The sequence below is a fragment of the Callithrix jacchus genome, chromosome 5 (genome assembly GCF_049354715.1).
Source record: "Callithrix jacchus isolate 240 chromosome 5, calJac240_pri, whole genome shotgun sequence".
Taxonomy (NCBI): Eukaryota; Metazoa; Chordata; class Mammalia; order Primates; family Cebidae; genus Callithrix; species Callithrix jacchus.
In genome coordinates, this window is record NC_133506.1 from 88,697,972 (window position 1) to 88,720,968 (window position 22,997).

A 22,997-nucleotide genomic window follows, 5' to 3' on the forward strand; every position below is an offset into this window, starting at 1 on the left:
GTCACTGTCTCTTATGCCTCCTGCCCACACCCTCCTTCTCCCCAGCCGCATGGCAAAGAACTGCTTCAGGTTCACTGCCGTGACCAGGGGCATACAGTCCTGAATATCCCACCCAGGAAGAGACTAGCGATGGTGGCGGCAGTCGCACTCTTATCTAGCTGGGGTAACAAAGTCCTCACAGATGCCTGACTCAAATTCTCTTTCCCTCTGGATCTTTCCTTTTTCACAAGGCCAGTTGCACCTCTCAGGTGATATTAGTAGAGAAGATGGGAATGTCTCTGACAGTTCATTTCTTCATTGGAAAATTAGAGTCTCCTTGGAGTCAGCTCAGCTCCAGCCCCGAGTAGCCTAGTCAGCAAGCCTAATGCCTGCCCCACTTTGATAGAGCAAATGGAGATGCTGCAGTTCTGTGGGATGAAGGTTAGAAAGGGTGGAGGACAGGGTTCCTGCCTAGAATAGAATAGGCCTGAAATTTGGAGCTAAAATATTGAGAACATAAAGAAAAATTTCTGCTGGATCAGCAAGATTTTTAAATATTGTAGTTATTTTTGTTCCTAAGCTACTTGACAGTGACCCTGTAAATGACAACCGCACCCAACTCTCATACTGCCTGGTGTGCGTTTGGGCTCTAAAACAACTTCCTGAAGGGCCTGGCTGGACTGGCACAATGGGGACATTTCTCCACTATTCCCAGAGAGGCCAGAAGGAAGATGGAGGCTGAATGGGTTAGGGAATCATTCAGACTCTTCCAGAATGAGTCTACCTATTTCCTTCCCTACAAATCAAACCAAACCAAAACACCCCAGACTCCCACAGACGCCACCACAGTTCTCTGAGATAGTGACCATGTTCTCAGCTCTTGGTGAGTTCTCTGGATTCAGAATAACTCCAGTTCCTATGTTCACATTTTGTCAAGCAGACAGTTTGCAGCAGCCTTAGAGGACCTGAACGAGGCCATCAAGCTGTGTCCAAACAACCGTGAGATCCAGAGACTTCTGATGAGAGTGGAAGAAGAGTGTAGACAGATGCAGCAGCCACAGCAGCCGCAGCCGCCACCGCCGCAGCCGCAGCCACAGCCTCAGCAACAGTTGCCGGAAGAAGCAGAACCTGAACCACAGCATGAAGACATATACTCTGTACAGGATATATTTGAGGAGGAGTACCTAGAACAGGATGTTGAAAATGTTTCCATTGGCCTCCAGACAGAGGCCCGGCCCAGCCAGGGGCTCCCAGTCATCCAGAGCCCACCCTCTTCTCCCCCGCATCGGGACACAGCCTACATCTCCAGCTCCCCTCTTGGCTCTCATCAGGTTTTTGACTTCCGGTCCAGTAGTTCTGTAGGCTCTCCCACTAGACAGAGCTATCAGTCCACCTCACCTGCCCTTTCTCCAACTCATCAGAACTCACATTATAGGCCTAGCCCACCGCATACTTCCCCAGCTCATCAGGGAGGATCTTACCGCTTCAGCCCCCCTCCTGTGGGAGGGCAGGGCAAAGAATACCCAAGCCCTCCCCCTTCTCCTCTCCGGAGAGGCCCTCAGTATCGGGCCAGCCCCCCAGCCGAAAGTATGAGTGTCTATAGATCCCAATCTGGTTCACCCGTGCGCTATCAGCAGGAAACAAACGTCAGTCAGCTTCCTGGCAGACCCAAATCTCCATTATCCAAAATGGCCCAGCGGCCCTACCAGATGCCTCAGCTCCCTGTGGCAGTTCCCCAGCAAGGGCTCAGGCTACAGCCTGCGAAGGCCCAGATTGTGAGAAGTAACCAGCCCAGCCCAGCCGTCCATTCAAGCACTGTCATCCCCACTGGAGCCTACGGCCAAGTAGCCCATTCAATGGCGGGTAAATACCAGTCTTCACAAGGAGACATAGGAGTCAGCCAGAGCCGGCTGGTTTATCAAGGGTCAATCGGGGGAATTGTAGGGGATGGGAGGCCGGTGCAGCATGTCCAAGCCAGCCTGAGTGCAGGCGCCATCTGTCAGCATGGAGGGTTGACCAAAGAGGATCTTCCACAGCGACCTTCCTCAGCATACCGAGGTGGCGTGAGATACAGCCAGACACCACAGATCGGACGCAGCCAGTCAGCATCCTATTACCCAGTCTGTCACTCAAAACTAGACCTGGAGCGTTCCTCCAGCCAACTAGGTTCCCCTGATGTGTCACATTTAATCAGAAGACCTATTAGCATCAACCCTAATGAAATCAAACCCCACCCACCAACTCCCAGGCCGTTGCTGCACTCCCAAAGTGTAGGCCTTCGCTTCTCTCCATCTAGCAATAGTATCTCCTCCACCTCCAACCTAACTCCGACCTTCCGGCCATCTTCTTCCATCCAGCAAATGGAGATCCCACTGAAACCGGCGTACGAGAGGTCATGTGATGAGCTGTCGCCAGTGTCTCCCACTCAAGGAGGTTACCCCAGTGAGCCCACCCGATCCAGGACCACACCATTCATGGGGATCATAGATAAAACAGCACGGACTCAGCAGTACCCCCACCTCCACCAGCAGAATCGGACCTGGGCAGTGTCGTCCGTGGATACCGTCCTGAGTCCCACATCTCCAGGCAACCTGCCTCAGCCCGAGTCCTTCAGTCCACCATCATCCATCAGCAACATTGCCTTTTATAACAAAACCAACAATGCACAGAATGGCCATTTGCTGGAGGACGATTATTACAGCCCCCATGGGATGCTGGCTAACGGGTCTCGCGGAGACCTCTTAGAGCGAGTCAGCCAGGCCTCCTCCTATCCCGATGTGAAGGTAGCTCGGACTCTACCTGTGGCTCAGGCATACCAGGACAACCTGTACAGGCAGCTGTCCCGAGACTCTCGGCAAGGGCAGACATCCCCTATCAAACCAAAGAGACCATTTGTGGAGTCTAATGTTTAAAAGACGTTTTGTTGGAGTGAGACCCGTATGTTTTCACTGCACATTTTCAGGCTTGGTTTCCACATTTGAGGTAGTTCTCTGGCTTAATTTCTCATGTAGTTTCTGTGTGGTGATCAGAGGTGGCAGCCCACATGCTGAAATCATTTGCATGCAGCCGACTGGGAAGCTGGCCTCCAGTGAGCCAGGACTTCAGTTTCTCTTGTCTGTGCCCAGCCACATGCTCTCCCTCTCTTCAGATGCCAACGAGGAGATTTTTGTGCCGTGTGCTTTAACCCAGGGAGATCACACTGGTCAGCTTTTTCCAGGAGACAATCGCTTTCACTGATGATGTTGTGTACATGTCTTTTTCCTTTTTTAAAAAAATAAGGTGTTCTTGTTTGTTTTATTCTAGAAACTTTAGAAAATAGCGTGTTGCCCCTTTGCCTTCGCATTCTTAGCCAGTGGCACCCACAGTCAGCTGCAGCGCATTCTCCCCAGACCGCCAGCTCTACTAATGCAGCCACCAGGTCTACAGTGTGCATTAGGAAGATTGCTGGTCTTTCTAGAGGGGGTAAAAGGATGAGAGAGAGAAAAGAAGTCAGTCTGCTAAACTGGAAGAAACCCCCAATATAAGTATGTGAAATGTCACTACATTGATTTTCCAAGAGGCATTTTAGGAACATTTAAAAAACCAGCCCTTTAAATATTGCAGTCAGCCAAGGAAATTAGATGAGAATTGTGGCTCTTTTAAGGGAATTCACTGAGAGTTATTCTCTAGGTTTTCAGCCAACAATTAACCACTAAAAGCTGCTGCTTTTTCAGGGTAGGGGAGGGAATAAATACATAGAAAAACAAAAAGGATTGTTCTGGATTCTTGGTGAAAGGCTATGAGAAGTCCGTCCTGGTGACATATACTTTTTAGATCCTGATACATCACTGTCATTCTCCACAAAAAGGAAACTCTTCCCGAGGCTGGCTGGTGCGACAGTCTCGTTAGCTGGATCTTCACCTAGAGCCAGATTTTGTTCTACTGGCCCTCTGTCTTTCAACCCAGGTGGTATCATACAAAAATTCTTTCTTTCAGAAGCAGATCAGAATCTCTTGGGACCAAAAGACTGATTCCCAGTGTTTCCACCCAGGGCCAGGCCAGTCGTTAGCCATCTAATTCCGTTTTGAGGTGTGTGGTTTCGTTATCTATTATTACAGGAACTGTTTCCTTTCTTCTTCTAGGAGTATTTATGAGTGTGATATTTTAAAGTCAGAGACAGCAAAAAAGTGTTTCGGGGTGAAGAAAGACCGCTTTCAGCCCATTTTCTAGCCCTGGGTGGGGACATGAGCTAGACCGCAAGCTGCTGATCTGGCCACTCTGCACATCTTCTAGGTCTTGTGGTCATTTGGTAGGCTGACCTTCAAGTAATTGAGGCCACTATTGAGAGGATAGCAGGAACATTGAAACCAAAGCCTTAGCACAGGCCTGGAACTGGCTGTGTATCAGCTCTTACAACTAAACAACTCAACCCAACAAACTAAGCAACTAAAGCAAAACAAAGGAGCATTAGTTCTGTTACGGGAATCATTCTGCTCCTGTTAGTAAACGGCTGTAGGAAGGGCAGTTTCCTGAATAAACATCCAGCTGTGACCAGACCTGTTTGTGATAGTATATGCCCTCTGAAGGGGTCATTAAGACACAGGGAGCATGAACCTGAGATCAGAACCATTTCTTTACTAATTGAGATTCTGCCAAATAGACAGACCTCTTCACCCCCAAACCTAAAACAGGCCAGGACTTGTCTCTTTGTGCTGGAAGCAAACAGCTAGGCTAACTCAAGCCCCAGCCTCTTCCCACCCTCCCTGCTGCCTGAGGACCGACTTCTCAGCTAGACCAGGGTGGGCCTCAGCATCGTCTCCCATCTCTGCGGCCCTCCCTCTCTCACATCAGGGAGATGAAATGTATAGCGCTAGCGGCAGCCTCTAGCCAGAAGCCCAGTGGCCTCTCAGATCCCTTTTGGCCAGCTCTCAGCACTGCTGGCCTCTGCATCTTATTCCTTTCCTTATATCCGCCTCTCACTGAGGAGCCAGTGCATTTTGAAGAATTTCTCCGTGTCTGTTAGAAAAGTGCCCCTGCTCATTTGGAACACCACATATCCACCCATCACATGTCCAGGTGAATGAGCAGGTCCTGTAGCTTTACAAATATGCCACTGATGCCACTTCTCCCCAGGGTCTCTCAGTTTTCCAGGATAAAAAGGAGATTTAGGGTGTATACCATATTGGTCAAAACACCTAAAATGTCAACAGTCAGTTGCACTTTTTTTGCCATCCTAAGAGGGAGTAAGTATCACTGCTGCGTGCCCGTTGTTTTTGACTAGAAAATGCCAACCAGAGTTTGTTGGGGCAGGAGACGTTTTTCCTTATAAGCAGACTGCCTGTGCCCTGTTTGCTACTTCACTGCCATGGGACGATCTGAGTACTGTATTTCAGAGCTGCCCCTTCCCTAGCAGCGAACACTCGCTAAGTCCTTGTCTGGCTTCAGGTGGGAGGAAATGTTTCAGACGAAACTGGCAAGTTCCACTCACTCAATTCCTATCACCCTGAAATGAGGACAGAGGTGACAAACTTCTGCTTAATAGGTTTCTCACCAAATTGTATGTTCCATTTGCCCAGAATTCTTGCACTAATGGGTTTCTATCACATCATGTCTATAAATGGGTGCACTTTACTGTTTGAATTTGTAACTCTGATAAATACTGGATATTTAAGTGTGAGTAATGTCTTCATTAGAAAATAGTAGAACCGCTCTTGTCTTTTAGTGTATTTTTCAAGAAAAAAAAGGAAAAGAAAGACATCAAGCAGTGGATCACAACATTTATAGCACAAGAAATAACTGTTGTATATAAGCAACAAAAATATTAAGAATTTTTTAATACAAAAAATATTTGCAGTGATTTTAAAGTGCTTTTCCAGCAATGTTCTTAGGGACTCCTGAGACACGGTTACTTTATCTACTGGATCAGTAAGGCACACAATTAACAATTAACAATTAATGTTTATTTACAAAGTAAAGGGAAAACCTGTGTAACATGAGCATTTGGCATGACAAAATGGAGACCATTTTGTATCTGCTGTTGTATCTTGTCCGGGTTGCAGACGTGCACTATTAAAGTCCCAAGTTAATAGAGCACAAACCCTTCTCGTTCCTCTCCCACGTGCCCCTCTTTTTAGATGTGTATAACTTAAACTCGATGGCTCAGGAAAATCCCATTAATTAGAATCATGTACAGTACCCCAGGTTGTTGTCCGGATATACAAGTTTGCTAATGTAGTTAAGCCTGGATTATTAAACACTTTTCCTAAATTATTGTAAACAGAACAGCTTAGAGAAAGGTATTCTCAGTCCTTATATTGTATAGTTTATGAACCCCTCTCTAAATATTGGTATTTTTATATTCCAGAGATGTACCCAATAGAAAAATTAAAAAATAATCGGTATCTAATTTAATATCCATAAGTATTTTCCCTAGATTTTAGTCATATACAGTGGACTATGTGGACGTCACTTGTGCTTCACCGTAGTTTACCACTAGGTGTCACTGTGGCTCTGCACGGCACTTGTTTTGTAGCAAAGAACCGCAGCATCTCCTCAGGAGAGAGGAGCTGCTTCCAGGGCAACAGGCAGGCAGGTTCAGAAGTTCAGGAGAAGGGAACAGAGGCCTGGAAGGGGTCTTCGTGCATCTATGCCAGTTGTGCAAGGCGAACTCTTGGAACACTACATGCTTTGGACTTCGGCCAGGCAGAGGCTGGGAGAAGGGTGACCAGAGCTCCCTCACTCTGGTGGAGGGATGGGTACATGGAGAAGCCCCTTCTTCCCCATGAGCCTCCCTCCTCTCAGTTCCTCTCAGCCTCCAGCTTTTATCACTACAGAAGCATCACGGTTGGTTTGATTCAAAGATAGTTATTTTTCTACTGCAGAAATGCCTTGGACAAAACCAGTGCTCACTGAATCTTTGCCACAAAATCGAACAGGCTATCCCAAGGGGCAAGAGGTGCCCACCCCTGTGCCCGGCCTCCTCTTGATGCTCCCAGTGCCCAGCAGCCTCACCCACCCTGCCTATCTGTTCCTGGGCTGTCCTTTTCTCAAGAAAGTGACCTGCAAAGGCAGCCAGCTGCTGCCTCCACACCGAGGGCTGCGTGGCCGTGCTGCTTGCTCACTGGGAGGTGCGGCTCTTTCTCCTTCCTCTAGGAATTCCAGACCAACCATCCACCATGACTAACAACAATGAACAAAGGGCTTAGGGGTAAGAGCTACCTACAAAGACGTGTCATGGAACCCTTCACCATGCAATGCCTTGAACTCAGCTCTGGCTGCTCCCAAGAAAAGGTGGCTGGCTGGGGGCCTGGACACAAGCACAATGGGGCTGGTGGAGCCACTGTGCAGAGCTACTTGAATAATCACTGGGTTTTCATCAATTCCTTTTGTCATACAGACCACTCAAGGGCTGAAGTGTTGGTAACCTTCATTTCGGTGTCCTCACAGCAGCTGAGCCACCCTCAGGTGGTGGCCACAGTCAGAGCTTTGAAAGTTAGTACCAAATGAACGCATAATTGGACACCAAAAAATCAAGTGTTACTTTCATGTTTCCTCACCCCTATCATCTCATTGCCTCCTGCTGACTCTGATTCCAACGCTGAGCTGACCTGCCAGGCTGCCGCTGGATGCTAGAGATGCAGGCCAGCGCCACGCTCGTTTTTCCAGATAGACCTACTCTGTGGAACGGAAGTGCCCTAGCTGCTTTGTTTTTGTAGCACTTGCTGGCTGAATTTTTCTTTTGCTAACTGCTAACCAGAAAGTCTGGTTAGATGGGGCTCAACTCACTCCCTTTAGTCCCCAGAGCCAGACAAGAGTTAATTCTGGAAAATTCAGTACTTGAATGTACCTGCCTTATTGCATACCAATTTACTGGGGGGGAAAAAATAGAGATGCCGGCTCCAGATCTCCACTTCATTCACAGGTTATTTTGGAAATCCTGTAAGTTACACTTCCTGTTGTGGTTTTGTTTTGGTTTTTGTTTCCTTTGGCTGATTCCTGCTGAGTGAGGCCAGTTCCTCATCAGGCTCAGGGCAGGTGCCGTTTTCTGGCATGGCCTCCTTTCCATCTAGCACAGCATCTTTGTCTCTGTTTTGTCTCCTCCAAATCCAAGATGATTTTCATTAGTACAGACATGTACAGTCTACAGTTAAAGAGTGATTTGTACTAATATGATTTTGATTCTTCCTCCTCTTTGCTGTCCTTTCAAGACCCTTGCTGGAAAAAGCTTTAATGCACTTAGTTTTCCTTTAGGTTTTCTATGACTCAGATGTAAAGGACTTTCTCTGTACAGTATATTACCCAATGCATGTTTGTTCTCTATCCTAATATATTGACCACCACACAGTTGTGAACTCGTGCAGTGGGGATGTCCCACACCCAACAGAGGCATCTAGCCCCCTGTGTAAAAGGAAAGACATTTTCCTTTGCTGTACTTGCTTGAGCAGTTTTCTTGTCTGTACATGTGAGCTGTGTGAGATAGATGTGAAAAGTTCAAATGAATGCATTTTCCTGCCCCATGTATACAGATTATCATCTGTACAATGAACTGTATGTATGAAAGCAAATGTACTTATTTATAAATGGCTAACACTTGGAAAAACATGGTGTTGTGATGCTTTTCTCCTTCCGTTATAGTCTCTTCAGGGAGTTGGCTTTTACACTGGCCCTCCTGAGGATGCCATGATGGGGGGGCGGGGCGTCTTCCCCCAGGAGGAATCGGGCAGGTTAGGGCTAAGGCCAAATTCCTGGTCATTTGGTCGGCCTCTTGTGGGACATTCAGAGTCACCCCTTTGTGCATTTATTTCCTCAGTCACATTATTGAACGCCTCTTCTCCTCAGAGTTGTTGGACAGTGACAGGCCCTCAAGAAAGCTGTGGACAAGAGATGCCATTCTAAGGACCTATCAGCACAGGCTAGTGACATTTGTCAAGAAAGGGAGGCTTTTTCTTCATTGGAAGAGGTTTTTCTCCAGCTAAACCAAGGGAGCACTGAGCTTGTTTGATTTTGTAGCCGAAGCTGCACCTGATCAGCCACCCTACCAAAAGCCAAGGCTGAGGAGGGCTGCCAACTTGAGTGGTTACATTTCAGACTGCATCCCTGAGAGGGCAGCGAGCAGGGGTACAGCTCGCACTGTAGACCCAAGGGCTTGGCCGCAGCTGGAGGCCCACCTTCCAGGGGCTTTGTCTTTTCATCAGACATCTGGTCGAACTCCAGTCCTCACCATACAGACAGCTAGGCAGCCACACTGTGTGTGGAAAAGTGGCAGGTTTCTTGCAACTGGCTGGAGACTCAATACCTTCTAAAGGGAAGAGGAGGGAATAGCACTGAGCCTGTAGCCTTTCCTGCCTAACTGCTACCTCTGTGTTTACTTCAGGGACAAGCAAGGAAGGAGACCACTTCCTCTAGCCATCAGATCTGTGCTAAACAAACATTTCTGCTGTGCAACTACCTGCATTTCCCAAAGCCTGGGAAAGCAGGAAAACTCCAGGCCACACACAGTCGGCCCAGCCTGGATGCCACAATTGCCTTCAAAGAGAAGGGGGGACTCTGGCAGTAGCCACCTGCACAATCTCAAAACCATTCCTAGGCTGCTCATTTCATTAAAAAAAAAAAAAAGTCATTGGCAAAATCTTAGATAGATTTAAAAAAAAAAAAAAAAAAAGATGGGAGTCTCTGTCGTCCAGGCTAGAGTGCAGTGGCACGATCTCAGTTCACTGCAACCTCCGCCTCCCGGGTTCAAGCGATTCTCCTTCCTCAGCCTCCCTAGTAGCTAGGATTACAGGCACCCGCCACTGCACCTGGCTAATTTTTGTATTTTTAGTACAGATGGGATTTTGCCATGTTACCCAGGCTGGTCTCAAACTCCTGACCTCAAGTGATCCACCCACATTGGCCTCCCAAAGTGCTAGGATTACAGGCATAAGCCACTGTGCCCAGACTAATTTGTTTTGTTTTGTTTTGTTTTTAGATAGAGTGGGAGTGTTATGTCACTCTGTCACCCAGGCTGGAGTGCAGGGGTGATCATAGCTCACTGAAGCCTCGACCTCCTGAGCTCAAGCATCCTCCCACCACAGCCTCCCAGGTACCTGGGACCACAGAGTGTGCCACCACGCCCTGCTAACTTTTGTTTCGTTTTGCAGAGATGGAGTCTTGCTGTGTTGCCCAGGCTGGTCTCGAATTCCTGGCCTCAAGCTATCCTCCTGCCTTGGCCTCCCAAAATGCTGGGATTACAGGTGTGAGCCACCACATCTGGTCAAACCCCCAGTTTTTTAAGAAGTCCTGAGACACTGAAGGAAAGGAAAAAGGGAATGATTCATTTTAAAAAACTATTAATACTTCTTAAAAAGAATTTACCCTCGACCTGAATAAAAAGCTACTCAGAGTAGAAACAAACAGCAAACTCAGCAGAAGCCTGTGTAGATCCTCAGAAGCACCAGCTCAGACATTCTTCCCCTGGGTATCTGCATCCCTCATGGGTACCTTTTGGAAACTGCAGGCAGGTGCAGTACACATGTGCATGTGGTGGCTAAACTACCCTGCGGTCAGCTGGGAATGGGTAGGTGAACCAGCGGGGAATGGAGTCATCCTCTTTCAGCCTTAAAAACAGAAACTGGATGAGGAGCTTGGAGAGCCTTGGCAGCTGAGTTATTCCATTCTCAGGAATAAGATAGGGCATTGATAACAAGGGTTATCACATCTGGAAGGCCCTGTGATAAAAAGAGAGGGTCCTCATAGAAGAGAAGGTGCTCAGAGTCCATTCTAACAGGCCGTTCTCTTGGGAGGTCCATTATGTCCCAGATACCATAAGGGCTTCACATATATTCCCTAATGTATTTCTCACACCTCGACAGGCGACACTGCTGTCCCCAAAACACAAATGCGGAAACAGATCCTGAGAGCTGAAGTTGCTCAGGGTCAGGCAAAGGTAGGACTGACTCAGAGCCGCACTGAGAGCTCTTCCTGCCACCATGCTGCTTCCTCTCTCAGAAGGGATGGTCTCAAAAGAGCAAACCTGAATGACGCCCAGCAGAGCCCAGACACTGGGTCCAGGAGGATGGCTTGGGAAATGCAGTGTGCTCATTTGGAGAAATAACTCTATGTTCAGTCAAGAGGAGTTGCTTTGGGACTTCACAGAGTCCCAAACCCAATAAAAAGGTGACATCCCTGCTGTTATCCAACTCGAGATTAGTAGAGGAAGACATGAAGTGGCTCTCTGGAGAGGGAGGCATTATCCCCCAGTGCCCGAGGTCATTTCAGTATTCACAGAGACTCTTTCAGAAACCCGAAACTGGACCCCTTCCTTACACCTTATACAAAGATTAACTCTAGATGAATTAAAGATTTAAACATGAGGCCTAACACCATAAAAACTCTAGAAGAAAACCTAGGCAATACCATCCAGGACATAGGCATGGTCAAGGACTTCATGACTAAAACACCAAAAGCAATGGCAACAAAAGCCAAACTAGACAAGTGGGATCTAATTAAACTAAAGAGCTTCTGCACAGCAAAAGAAACTATGAGTGAACCAGCAACCAACAGAATGGGAAAAAAAACTTTGCAATCTACCCATCTGACAAAGGGCTAATATCCAGAATCTACAAGGAACTTAATCAAATTTACAAGAAAAAAACCCCATCAAAAATTGGGCAAAAGGTATGAACACTTTTCAAAAGAAGACATTTATGCAGCCAACAAACATATGAAAAAAAGCTCGTCATCCCTGGTCATTAGAGAACTATGAATCAAAACCACATTGAGATACCACCTCCCACCAGTTAGAATGGTGATCATTAAAAAATCAGGCAACAACAGATGTGGAGAAATAGGAACGCTTTTACTCTGTTGGTGGGAGTGTAAATTAGTTCAACCATTGTGGAAAGGAGTGTGGTGACTGAAGGATCTAGAAACAGAAATACCATTTGACCCAGCAATCCCATTACCGGGTATATACCCAAACGAGTATAAGTCATTCTATTATACGTATGTACACATGTACACGAATGTTTATTGCGGCACTGTTCACAATAGTAAAGACTTGGAACCAACGCAAATGCCCACCAATGATAGACTGGATAAAGAAAATGTGGCACATACACACCATGGGATACTATGCAGCCATAAAAAGGATGAGTTCATGTCCTTTGCAGGGACATGGATGAAACTGGAAACCATCATTCTCAGCAAACTAACATAGGAACAGAAAACCAAACACCACCATGTTCTTACTCATAAGTGGGTGTTGAACAATGAGAACACACGGACACAGGGAGGGGAACATCACACACTGGGGCCTGTCAAAGGATGGTGGGGGCTGGGAGAGGAACAGCCGGGGGTAGGGGGATTGGGGAGGGATAGCATTAGAAGAAATACCCAATATAGATGGTGGATGCAGCAAACCACCATGGCACGTTTATACCTATGTAACCTGCACATCTGCATATGTACCCCAGAACTTAATTTTAAATAAAAAGGGGAGGCCAGGCACGGTGGCTCACGCCTGTAATCCCAGCACTTTGGGAGGTAGAGGCAGGTGGATCATGAGGTTAGGAGTTCAAGACCAGCCTTGCAAAGATGGTGAAACCCCATTTCTACAAAAAAAAAATTGGCTGGGCACAGTGGCAGAAAGCTGGATTATATATAAATAAACAAACAAACAGGCAAGAAAAAAAGATGCAGAGGCTGGCACAAAAAAAACAAACAGAAAAACAGAAATGGGATGCTCTTGACTGAGGAACCAGCTTGTGACAAGTATCAAGCACGTGCTTTGAATGCTTTTCAGTAAATAAAGGTCCCCACAGAAGCCTTGATTCAACAGGGACTCTACTGGTGCCCTAAGGAAGGACCTCTCAACTCTGGCTTCTACACATGAGAGACCAGCTATGATACAGAAGATAAAGTTTAAACAAATGCTGGGAAACAGGGACTGCTGTTACCTTATTAGAGGATCTGCTGTTGGGTCCCTTTAAATAGTGAGCTCTGGTGAGTTTTTCAGTTGCTTTCAGTCAGGGGTCCCCAAGCCCAGGGCCCCAGGCCAGTATGGGTCCATGGCCTGTTAGGAACCTGGCCACAGGAAGAGGTGAGCAGCAGCAGTGAGCATGACCGCCTGAGCTCCGCCTCCTGTCAGATCCCCGGAACCCTATTGTGAGCTGCGCATGTGAGGGATCTAGGTTGCCCCTCCTTAAGAGAATCCAATGCCTGATGGTCTGTCACTGTCTCCCAGCACACCCAGAAGGGACTGTCTAGTTGCAGAAAAACAAGCTCAGGGCTCCCACTGATTCCACATTACGGCGAGTTGTAGAATTATTTCATTATATATTATAATGTAATAATAACATAAAATGCACAATAAATGTAATGTGCTTGCATCATCCCAAAACTATTCCCTGCCTCCAGCCTTGGTCTGTGGAAAAATTGTTTTCCACAAAACCTGTCCCTGCTGCCAGAAAGGTTGGGGACCGCTGCTTTAAGTGACAAGGCACAAAGCGCACAGTGCGATTCCATCCAGATTTGCCAAAACACACCTTCTGCCTGAGCCACGTACTTGGATCAAAAGTGGAATCTTGGCTTGTTCCAAAACCTTTGCTGCTCCTCTTAAGGATCAAAAGACCAATTTCAAAGGGAAAGGGGTCTGTTAAACACTGTGAGACACTCCTCCCTGAGGCTCTTACAAGCCTCGGCCCCCAGGCCACCCTCTCAGGCTGAGAGCAAAGGGTTTATCTCACCACTCGGAAACACCGCCTCCACTGGGTTGAGACTGGACAACCTGGGCCTTTTCAGACCGTAGGCCGTGATCAATATCACTAATCACTTTACCTTCTGTGCCCAGCCTGCAGATATCTAATTTCTCTCAGGCCTCGAGCTAACATCATGTTTCTGGCTGCTAAAAGCTCTGGCTCCTTTCATTGCACAGTAAAGGAAGGTAACAGGCGAGAGGTCTGCTGTAGACATTTATTGCATCATCTGTTGCACCAACAGCACACTGTATTTCACAGAAGATTGGCCACAGGCAAAATAACCCACCGCAGAGCTGCTTCTGGGGGCCATCTTTGGCTCCATCATCCTTAGTCATCCAGCATTCACTTTGGCAAACAGAGCAGTTTACAGACTTTTGTTGCAAATCTAAGGTTCCATTTCTCTCTGTAGCATTTGGACCAGGGAGAGACAGGATTGTACTTTGGTAGTTTGTCTAAGGCGGAGTTCCCACATGTAGACATTTCATTATACAAGTGGGTGTCTGATTAAAGAACGTGCAGTGCCACTACCCTTGAAGAATATACAGTGTGAACAGGAGGCGAGCAGTCATCCAGGCAGGCTGGGAGGAGGCGGGAAAGGGCTCCAAGGAGCCTGGGCAGCCCCTGCTGGGGAAGGGCCTGAACTATAACCACCTGCTCCCAGAAATGACATTGCCTGAGGCAGGAGCAGCAGCAAAAGCCAACTACGGGAGATCTGAGCATTAGAGGAGGCCAACCCGTTTCTCTAAGGCAGCATCGGGGAGGAAAGGGGCAACAGTTCCAGGTCTGGAACTGTTATCAACTTCTTCACTGAAGCAAACTGTGTCTGTCTCAAGCTAAGCCATGCTCCTCAAACCCCCAAAAAACAAGGAAAACAAGGAGAGAACAGTCACCAGATCCAAGAAGCACACGATCAACGTTCTAATCATGCTATCTCCAGGCCAAAGCCAAATGTTGACTCAGCTAACAGCACGACACTCACACAGAACATAAAGGGGCGGGAAGGTCTGCAGACCAGTCTAGTTCTGACTCCATCCTGACTTCCTGGAAAGATGGGCACCAGGTCAGAGGGAGAAGACTCGTCCTCCAGAACAGAGGCAGCAGCTTCAGCAGCAGTGGTTTTTCATTTAAAAAACGCTAAGGTTTGTGCCCTCTGCCTCCCAGCCTGAGCAGAGCCTGGGTGAGCCTGGGAGAGGAAACCGGGGCTGAGCTGTGAGGTCGGGGGAGGGGTGCTGCAGGGAGGGAGCCCCAGCAGAAAGGGGCTGTAGGGTGCCTACCACCTTTGCCCCTCATGTCTGGATCAGCCTGAGAGAAGGCTGCCCACATCTGCGAAGGGAAGGTTTGTCTGAAGTCATGGGCTTCCACCCCCTCTCCCAGCAAACTTGTCCTGGATAAAGGGTTAAAGAATAGGAGAGGGTCAGTACTGCAGCTGGAACAGGGCTTCATCTCAGCCTCCAGGGGCCTGGCCCGCCCCTCTCCTGGGAACCTTGCTCTCAACACCAACATACTTAACACATCATCTCACTTGCTCCTCTGCCAAGGACTGGGCCCATCTGTGCCACGTGTTACTCGGGCTGGAGGGGCTCCTGGTTTGCATTCACAAGCCGTCATGGCCTTTCCAGGCCCGTCCCTGAGGCCCCCCCCCGTTTCCCCTGGCCTTGCCCCAGTCATCTGCTGCCGGGAGGGTGGGACCCTCTCGCTGGCTCCTCTAAAGATCTGTGCTCTGCGACCAGGACTGACCACCAAAGCCTCTGCACTGAAGGGGGCGATAGAGACGCGGGAGCTATAGCAGCGGAGAAAGGGAGAAGCGGAGACGGCGGAGCCCCGCCCCAGAAAGCAGCCCTCAAACAGACGCAGCTGCACGCACTCGCCCGCCCGCCGCCCAGCCTGCAGCCCTGAAGACACCCTGAGGACCCCCAGGGCCTGCTGGGCGCATCACTGGGAGCCGGGACTGTCTCCCTCCGTCAGCGTCTTGAAGTCCATGGAGAGGGCCTGCTCCTCCGCCTGGGAGGGCCGCTTCCAGTCGGGCCGGGTCAAGATGTAGAGCACCACACCCCCGAAGCAGGCCAGCAGCAGGCCCAGCACGTTGGCCAGGACGCCCTCGGGCTCAAACAAGCTGTACTTGGCCCTGCTGGGTGAGAGGAAGGGAGGAGCTGCCTGAGCGGTCACAGGCCAAATGCCCTTCGTATCCTGGGCCTTAAATATGGCACCGGGATGCCAGCACCGGCACCTGCCTCCCTACCCTGCCCAACAGAACGACCACCCCTCCCCAACCAGCAATCTCCAGCTACAGCTCAGAGGAGACAGAAAGAGGTGGGAAATGTAAAAATCTAGATCATTCTTCCAGTTCTAAGCAGTTGTGCCGCAGATCCTGCTGCGCAATGGGAATGAACAGGGTGCCTACAGCCCTGAAGTTTCTCTGAAAGGATAAAGCCAACCAAAGCCAGGCCCCAGGCCCCCAAATCTTAGCAAGCGTACTACAAGCGCCAGCTGTCTGAGTCCACGCGAGGCGGCGCAAGAAGCCGCAGCCAGCCAGGAAGCCGAGGGCAGGGTGGGCTCTGAGCGGGGCTGTCCCGGGGCTGGCTCGGGCCCTGCCCCTTCCCGCCCTGGACACTCACCCGAGCTTGAACAGTAAGGCCTCCTTCAGGCCCAGCAGGGCGGTGCCCACGGAGAGGATGAAGATGGTGGCGCCAAAGAAGATGTGTGACGCGCGGTAGCGGCTCCGCAGGGAAAACGAGGCTCCAGGGAAAAGGAAGAAGCTGAAGCCCACCAGCCACTAGGAGGAAAGGAGGGCAGTTCCGGGATAGGGCGGTGGCCAACCCGAGCAGCAGAGGTCGGCCCAGGCCCTAGTCGACGCGCCTATGCGCCCGTGCGCCCATGCGCCGACGGGCCCAAGTGGCGACTGGGAGCCCCTCAGCCCCACCTGGTTTCCTCCCTCCTCAGCACGGTGGTGGGAGGGGCATGACCCAACGCTTGAGGCCTTAACACGCTTGCAGACTCAGAAAGCTGGGCTTGTGAGCCGCAGGGCGCCTGGGAGCTGGGCACTCTTGGCCTCCAATCCTAGCTCTGCACCCACCCGGGCCAGGAAAGGCAGAGTCCAGCTGTGCTAAGGCAGCTCTCGCCTCTGCACGCACCCCAGGGAACAGGCCCTTCCATCAAGCACATTCGGCCCAGCTCCCCTCCCCTCCCACCTCACTGGGAGGTGGCCCAGGCACCAGGTGCTGGAAGGACTCACCTGCACGAAGTAGAGGACAAAGACGAGGATCCCGCACCAGCTGTGCAGGCTGTACAGGTCAGCATAGCCCTTCTTCCTGTGGTAGTCAAACACTGCCACCAAGCCTAGGCCAGAGACAGGCCACAGGAGGACAGGGTTGGATGTGGGAAAAGGAGGGGGAGAGATGACCCAAGCGAACAGGTTAGCGGGGACTTCTGGGCTTTAGTCTCAGCTCGATGGCTGCCAGCACCCAGCAGCCCTGCAGGGAATGCTTGGGGTGGGGCGGGCCCATCACAGCTCCGGGGATGGAAAAGAGCAGATGAGGTGGGCATTTGCAACGCCTAAAGAGGCAGGCAGGGGCAGGAAGGCTGCACCCAACAACTCACCAACCAGGGCGATGGTGAGCGCAGAGACGTGCAGCATCCCATGCAGGACCTTAGTGGTGCGTTTGGCTTCATTCCTGAAGACACGGTAAACCAGCAGGGCTGTGGGAGGCGAGAGCGAGAACATGAGTGCACCTGCCTGCAGTGAGGCCTCCTGCCCAGCAGCAAGGAGGCCCCTTGGTGCAGAGGCAATGTGAGCTGGCAGCTTGTCACCAGAACCCAGCTGCAGGAACCGAGGACAAAGCCAGCCTCCCTGGGGACCCTGGGCATCTCCTGGCCTTCTCCTAGGGCACCTAGGGCTGTGTGCAGCCTAATACCCCTCCCCGACCCTCCAACCTCCCCAAGCTGTGCACACTCAAAGACGGCAGGGCGGGAGGCTGCACCACATCCCGTCCAGGAGAGGCAGCAAAGGCAGGGCCTTTGCCCTCGCCCCCACCTGAAGGACCTACCTGGCCCAACAGATGCCCCACCCCACCCGCCTTCTTATCGGGTGTCCTGCACATTCCAAGGTGTGTTTGGGGTTCCCTGTTGGTCACACTGAGGAAACCAGTAGCCACTGAGTTCACCTGTTAGCCACGTGGCTTCTCACACGGCCCCACTGCAGCCTGGGCACATGGTCCTAGGCTTAGCAAGCAGCCCCCCTTCCAGGCAGAACCCTGTGATCCCAGCCTGACCTCCCACATCCAGAAGAGGTGGGCAAGGCCAGGTCACGTGAGGAATGCCTCTGCGCTTTCTGCTGCTCAGGGTGGCTGTCACCAGGACTGCCTCTAGGAAGAGCAGGATCAACCAGATGTAGATCCCACTTCCTGGCTCCTGTCCCAGAGGGAGGCACTCTAGCTCTGCCAAGTCCAAGACACACGCGCATGTGTGCACACACACACACTCGCATATGCTTATTTTTTCCCTCAATTCAAACCATCCCTGCAGCACGGCCAGGCTTGGGGCCCCACCCCTTTCCCTCTGCTCCACGAAGCCCCCACCTTGGATGCTCTGTGTGGAAACAGGAGGTGCCAGTGCTGGGCCAGGCTGGACAGGAGCTGCCACCCACCAGCCTCCATCTCCCCAGGCTCTGAGCCAGCTTTCATCTCTGTCTTTGTTAGAATCTTAGATTTGTCCAACTGGAAGAGACTGCAGGGGTGACAGGACCCCTGCAAACTGCCTCTCAGGGACCCCCACAAGCCCAGGCAGATAGGAGTGGCCATTGGACTCACCATCTCCCTGCAGGAAGATCAGGCCTATGGCCATGCAGAGCGGGTGCACGTTGAACTGCAGGTCGCTCTCCCAGGCAATGCCGCCTCGGTACAGACCAAGCCAAGCGCCAGTCATGGCCACCAAGGTCAGGCCCAGCAGCTGGGAGAAGGCCACGTAGTAAGGCAGCGCTGCGGGGGTGGACACTGTGGCCCTGCCCTCCATGCTGAGGCCAAGGCTGCAAGAAAAAAGCAGAGCTCAGAGGAGCAGCGCACAGCTCCCGGAGATGTGCAGAGCCCCCTGAGACGCACAAAGCTGCCCCAGAAGCACACAGCCCCCCAAGGTAAGTATGGGCCCCCCCAGATGTGCATGTCCCCTGAGATGTACATGCCTCCCCAAGATGTGTGTGGCCACCCCAGATGGCACACAGCCACCCCTGAGATGCGCTCAGTCCCTGCACACAAGATGCACACAGCCGTCCCCAGAGATGCACAGTCCCCCCAGATACATACAGACATCCAAGATATGCACGGCCCTTCCAGATGTGCATGGGCCTCCCAAGATGTGCACAGTCCCCCCCAAAATGCACACAGCCACCCCCACTAGATGTGCACAACAGCCCCTGGGGTTGTACATAGTCCCCCCAGATGCACACAGCCACCCCTAGAGATGCACACAGCACCCCCGGAGATGCGCATGTACCCCCCCCACCTCCACCATGATGCAGCCCCAATACCCTCCACCGAGGCTCCCAAGGGAAGCAGCCCTCATTCTCCCACCCACAAACTCCTTCCCACCCATCATCCTGGAGCAGAGGTCCCAAGTCTCAGGAATTACTTGAGGGGGCAGGCTCCCCACAGGAACAGGCGAGACCTGGGACATGACACGAGGAGTTCCATACGCAGTGGATGCAAGGCAAGATACCCCAAATTCTGGTGAGCACAAGGGCCCAGTGCCTGGCTTTCTTTTCTGTTTCAAGAGGCCCTGGCTTTCCTCAGGTGGGCTTTGCAGGTGAGTTACACAGGTGAGCACACTCCTTGAAGGGATGGGGCTGGTCACACCTTTTCTCCAGATGCATCATGAAGTACATCTCGGGGAGAAATGGGAAGTCTCTCTCCCCAGCCTGGTTTTTAACTCCCCACTGGCAATGAGGAGGCCCCCCGACCCAACACCCAGGAGAGCCAGCCCAGCTTCCACGCCCCACCCACCCCCCCACCTCGAAGCACCTGCAGAATAGAAGTGCTGCGACCCAGCTGCACACAGGGACCTGTCAGCACACAGGGACACTGCACTTCCCCTCCACACCTGGGGCAGGTGGACCCGCACTCTAGAACGGTCCTCAGGTGAGGTTCCAAAACTGAAGGTCCCCGAGAGTGAGGCCTTCGAGGGGGCCGGGTAGAGCTCAGCACGGCTGTGGAGGCACTCAGCCCCACGTGGCCCTCCAGGGAGAACAGAGAGCAGGTGGTTCCTAGGGATGTAGGAATGAGAAGGCCACACTAGGAGCCCATGGGAGTGCCCAGTGCCTGCACAGCCTCGTGCCAAACAGGAGAGCGCCCAGCAGCTGGGGATGGGAAGAGAGGCGGCAGGAGGAGAACAATCGTGCCCTCGCCTGCTCTCCCTTCACCCAGTGGCAGCAGCCCGTGTGCCATGGAATAGTGCTGCCATGGTCCTCCACTGCCACTGTGACTGCTGCACCACGGCCACCACGAGCAGACACTGGAGCACCGCTGCTGCCCCCACCACACCCCAGATGGTTGCCCACTGGCCCCTCGCCATGGTCCAGCCTCTCCTGGCAGCAACTGTATCAGAACTAGGAGGACAGTGGCCAGCACAGGGGCACTGACCCCTTTCACACCCACCACACACTGCCCTGCAGTGCCCAGGAGCTGGTTTTCAGTCCCTCCCAGGGATGGGCTCCTTCTCTGCTGCCCAGTTCTCTCTGCCACGTTGGACAACTGTTGGCAACTCCACCATTAAAAGTGGGATGTGTGTTGGTCAGGCTCGGTGGCTCACACCTGTAATCCCAGCACTTAGGGAGGCCAAGGCGAGTGGATCACCTGAGACCAGGAGTTCAAGACCAGCTGCAACACAGTGAAATCCCGTCTCTACTAAAAATACAAAAATTAGCAAGGACATGGTGGTGCACACCTGTAATCCCAGCTACTTGGGACGCTGGGGCAGGAGAATCACTTGAACCCAGAAGGCAGAGTTTGCAGTGGACCAAGTTCATGCCACTGCACTCCAACCTGGGTAACAGAGTGACTCCGTCTCAAAAAAAAAAATTTTTTTTTTCATTAAAAAGAAGTGGGAAGGCCAGGCATGGTGGCTCACACCTGTAATCCCAGCACTTTGGGAGGCCGAGGCGGGTGGATCACGAGGTCAAGAGATTAAGACCATCCTTGCCAACATGGTGAAACCCCGTCTCTACTAAAAATACAAAAAATTAGCTGGGCATGGTGGCTCGTGCCTGTAATCCCAGCTACTCAGGAGGCTGAGGCAGGAGAATTGCCTGAACCCAGGAGGCAGAGGTTGCGGTGAGCCGAGATCGTGCCATTGCACTCCAGCCTGGGTAACAAGAGCGAAACTCTGTCTCAAAAAAAAAAAAAGCGGGGGAAGGTGTGTTAATAATCCACACACACTGCAGTAGAATATGGATCAGCAAAAAAGGTAAAATGGCAGGCCGTCAGCATTTGCTCTACATCCTTACACACCTTCCCAAACACATATGCATCCTCTAATAGAAGCAGGATCGCGCTCTTTCCTAATCTGCTTTCTCACTAAGGGCGTAGCACATGGTTTGTGTCACTGAGTATGCAGCCACATCATCATTCTCACGCTCTTACACTGCATGGCCATTTTTTAGCCAGCGAGTCCCCACTGTTCAGCATTTAGCTAGCTGTCAGCTTTCCACCAGATAACCGATGTGGTCATCTTTGCAAACTCCTCTGTGGGGAATCCTGAGACAAGGGCTCGGTTCTGTTTTAGATTTCTGACACATTCCGTCAAATCATCTCCCAGAAACACAGCCCCAGGGTGGACAGGAATACAGGATTCCAGAAGTCCCAGCCTACAATAAATCCTATTTCTGGAATTCCTGCCTCTTTCCTTATCTGTCACCTACATAGGTATCAGTTCTGTCCCCGCAAACCCAAATTCAAGCCCCATTTCTGTCTGTTCACTACTCATCTCTGGACATCCCACAGATGCTTCAAACCCAGCCCTTCCCTAGTCACCTCCTCTCCCATGGTCACCAAGTCCTCTCACGCCTTCCCCACTCTAGCGGGACTGCCCTTCTTCCAGGCCCAGGTGACACCTCAGCTCCTCCGCAGAAGGCTGCCCAGGCCACCGCATACTGGGCCCTCCCCTCACTTCCCTCCCGACCATCCTCACGCCACACCCAAATCAGGGCCTGCAGCTTCTCCCTCTTCAACATGACAGACACTCCAAGGACTAGCTCCCAAGGTCATGCTGTCCCCTGCGCAAGAGGCCCCAAATGCCAGTGAGATGCCAACTTCATGGCACGATCCTGCCCGTTTCCCTCTGTAGCCCCCACTGTTCCCACCAGGCCCACTAGAGGAGACGCCCAAGCTCATGGCCAAGGACATGGCCCGGCCTGGCTCCCTGCCTCAGGCCCCACACCCCTTCCTCCACTCCCCAGGCACCTCGAAGGCAGGTCACTCTGTCCCCAGGCTCTCCCGGAGACTCCTTACCCAGTTGCTTCTGTCTAGGTTAATCTTGAGGTGCCCTGTCTGCTCCTCGAAGGCAGGGTAACTCTCGATCCTCCTTGGGAATTCTCGCGTCTCCAACTCCCCGAGTCTAACGGGAAAATGTACTGAAAGAAGTGCTGTCCCGCAGTCAGTTGTCATCTGTCCTCTCCAGGCCACCGCCTCCTTTATTAGATTCATCCCAAGAGCCCGGCTGCAGGCACAATCTGATTAGCTCCTATTAGGAAGGACAGAGGGGACATCACCCCTCCCTCCGTCGGGCAACCCAACAACTTCCCCCTGCCTCCTGGAGTACAAAGGGCAGGAGAGGCCGGCAGAATAAGGAGCCGCTGCCCATTCCCTCCTTCCCACCAGGCTCCTGGGGGACAGGCAGACATCAGAGCCAGGATCTCTTCTCGGAAGGGCAACTGCCTATGCTGAAATGCCTGGCCTGGCTTCCTGGGGAGTCGTAACCCTGAGTCAGTCTGCTCCCACTGTGTCCCAGTGGACACGTGCTTGGTGTGTCAGGAGGGTGGGGACCCAACAGCCTGTGAGCCCCTGCTCTGTGCTGGGTGCTTCACACCCTATCTCATGTCACCCTTAAATGACACTGTGCAGATAATAGGAGCACTGACCCAAGTTGACCCACCAGAAAATGGGGGCTCAACAAAGACAAGAGACATGCCCCCAAATTCCCATCAGCAAATAGCAGCTCAACTCAACACACATGCACCCGCACTCCGCCAGGTGCTGGGGCCACACAGAGGGGGCCCAGTCCCTGCCCTCAAGGGGCTTGCAGATAAGCTTCTGTGCAATG

The 22,997-nt window shown here is 51.6% G+C and overlaps 2 protein-coding genes across 43 annotated transcripts in view; one reads left to right on the top strand and one right to left on the bottom strand.

The window, feature by feature from the left end:
- Nucleotides 1-8,557, top strand: part of TANC2 (tetratricopeptide repeat, ankyrin repeat and coiled-coil containing 2) — a 440,895-nt gene extending 432,338 nt beyond the window's left edge. For all 12 annotated transcript variants that reach the window (XM_035300383.3, XM_035300386.3, XM_035300388.3 and 9 more), the window contains one exon: nt 920-8,557. In XM_035300383.3, the coding sequence (XP_035156274.1) occupies nt 920-2,891 (1,972 nt within the window). In that variant the 3' untranslated portion in view covers nt 2,892-8,557. The remainder of the gene's footprint in view (nt 1-919) is intronic.
- The window catches only part of CYB561 (cytochrome b561), a 35,563-nt gene that overhangs the window by 7,569 nt on the left and 4,997 nt on the right, over nt 1-22,997 (bottom strand). For 3 of the 31 annotated variants that reach the window (XM_078373487.1, XM_035300398.3, XM_078373486.1), the window contains exons 2-7: nt 22,187-22,394; nt 18,500-18,714; nt 17,292-17,390; nt 16,927-17,030; nt 16,310-16,467; nt 13,895-15,822 (exon numbers count right to left, since the gene is read on the bottom strand). In XM_078373487.1, the coding sequence (XP_078229613.1) occupies nt 15,627-15,822; nt 16,310-16,467; nt 16,927-17,030; nt 17,292-17,390; nt 18,500-18,701 (759 nt within the window). In that variant the 5' untranslated portion in view covers nt 18,702-18,714; nt 22,187-22,394 and the 3' untranslated portion in view covers nt 13,895-15,626. Of the gene's footprint in view, nt 1-13,894; nt 15,823-16,309; nt 16,468-16,926; nt 17,031-17,291; nt 17,391-18,499; nt 18,715-19,313; nt 19,513-19,702; nt 19,945-22,186; nt 22,419-22,997 lie in introns of those variants that run through there. The other 28 variants (XM_008996872.6, XM_008996869.5, XM_078373495.1 and 25 more) reach the window with 20 other exon arrangements.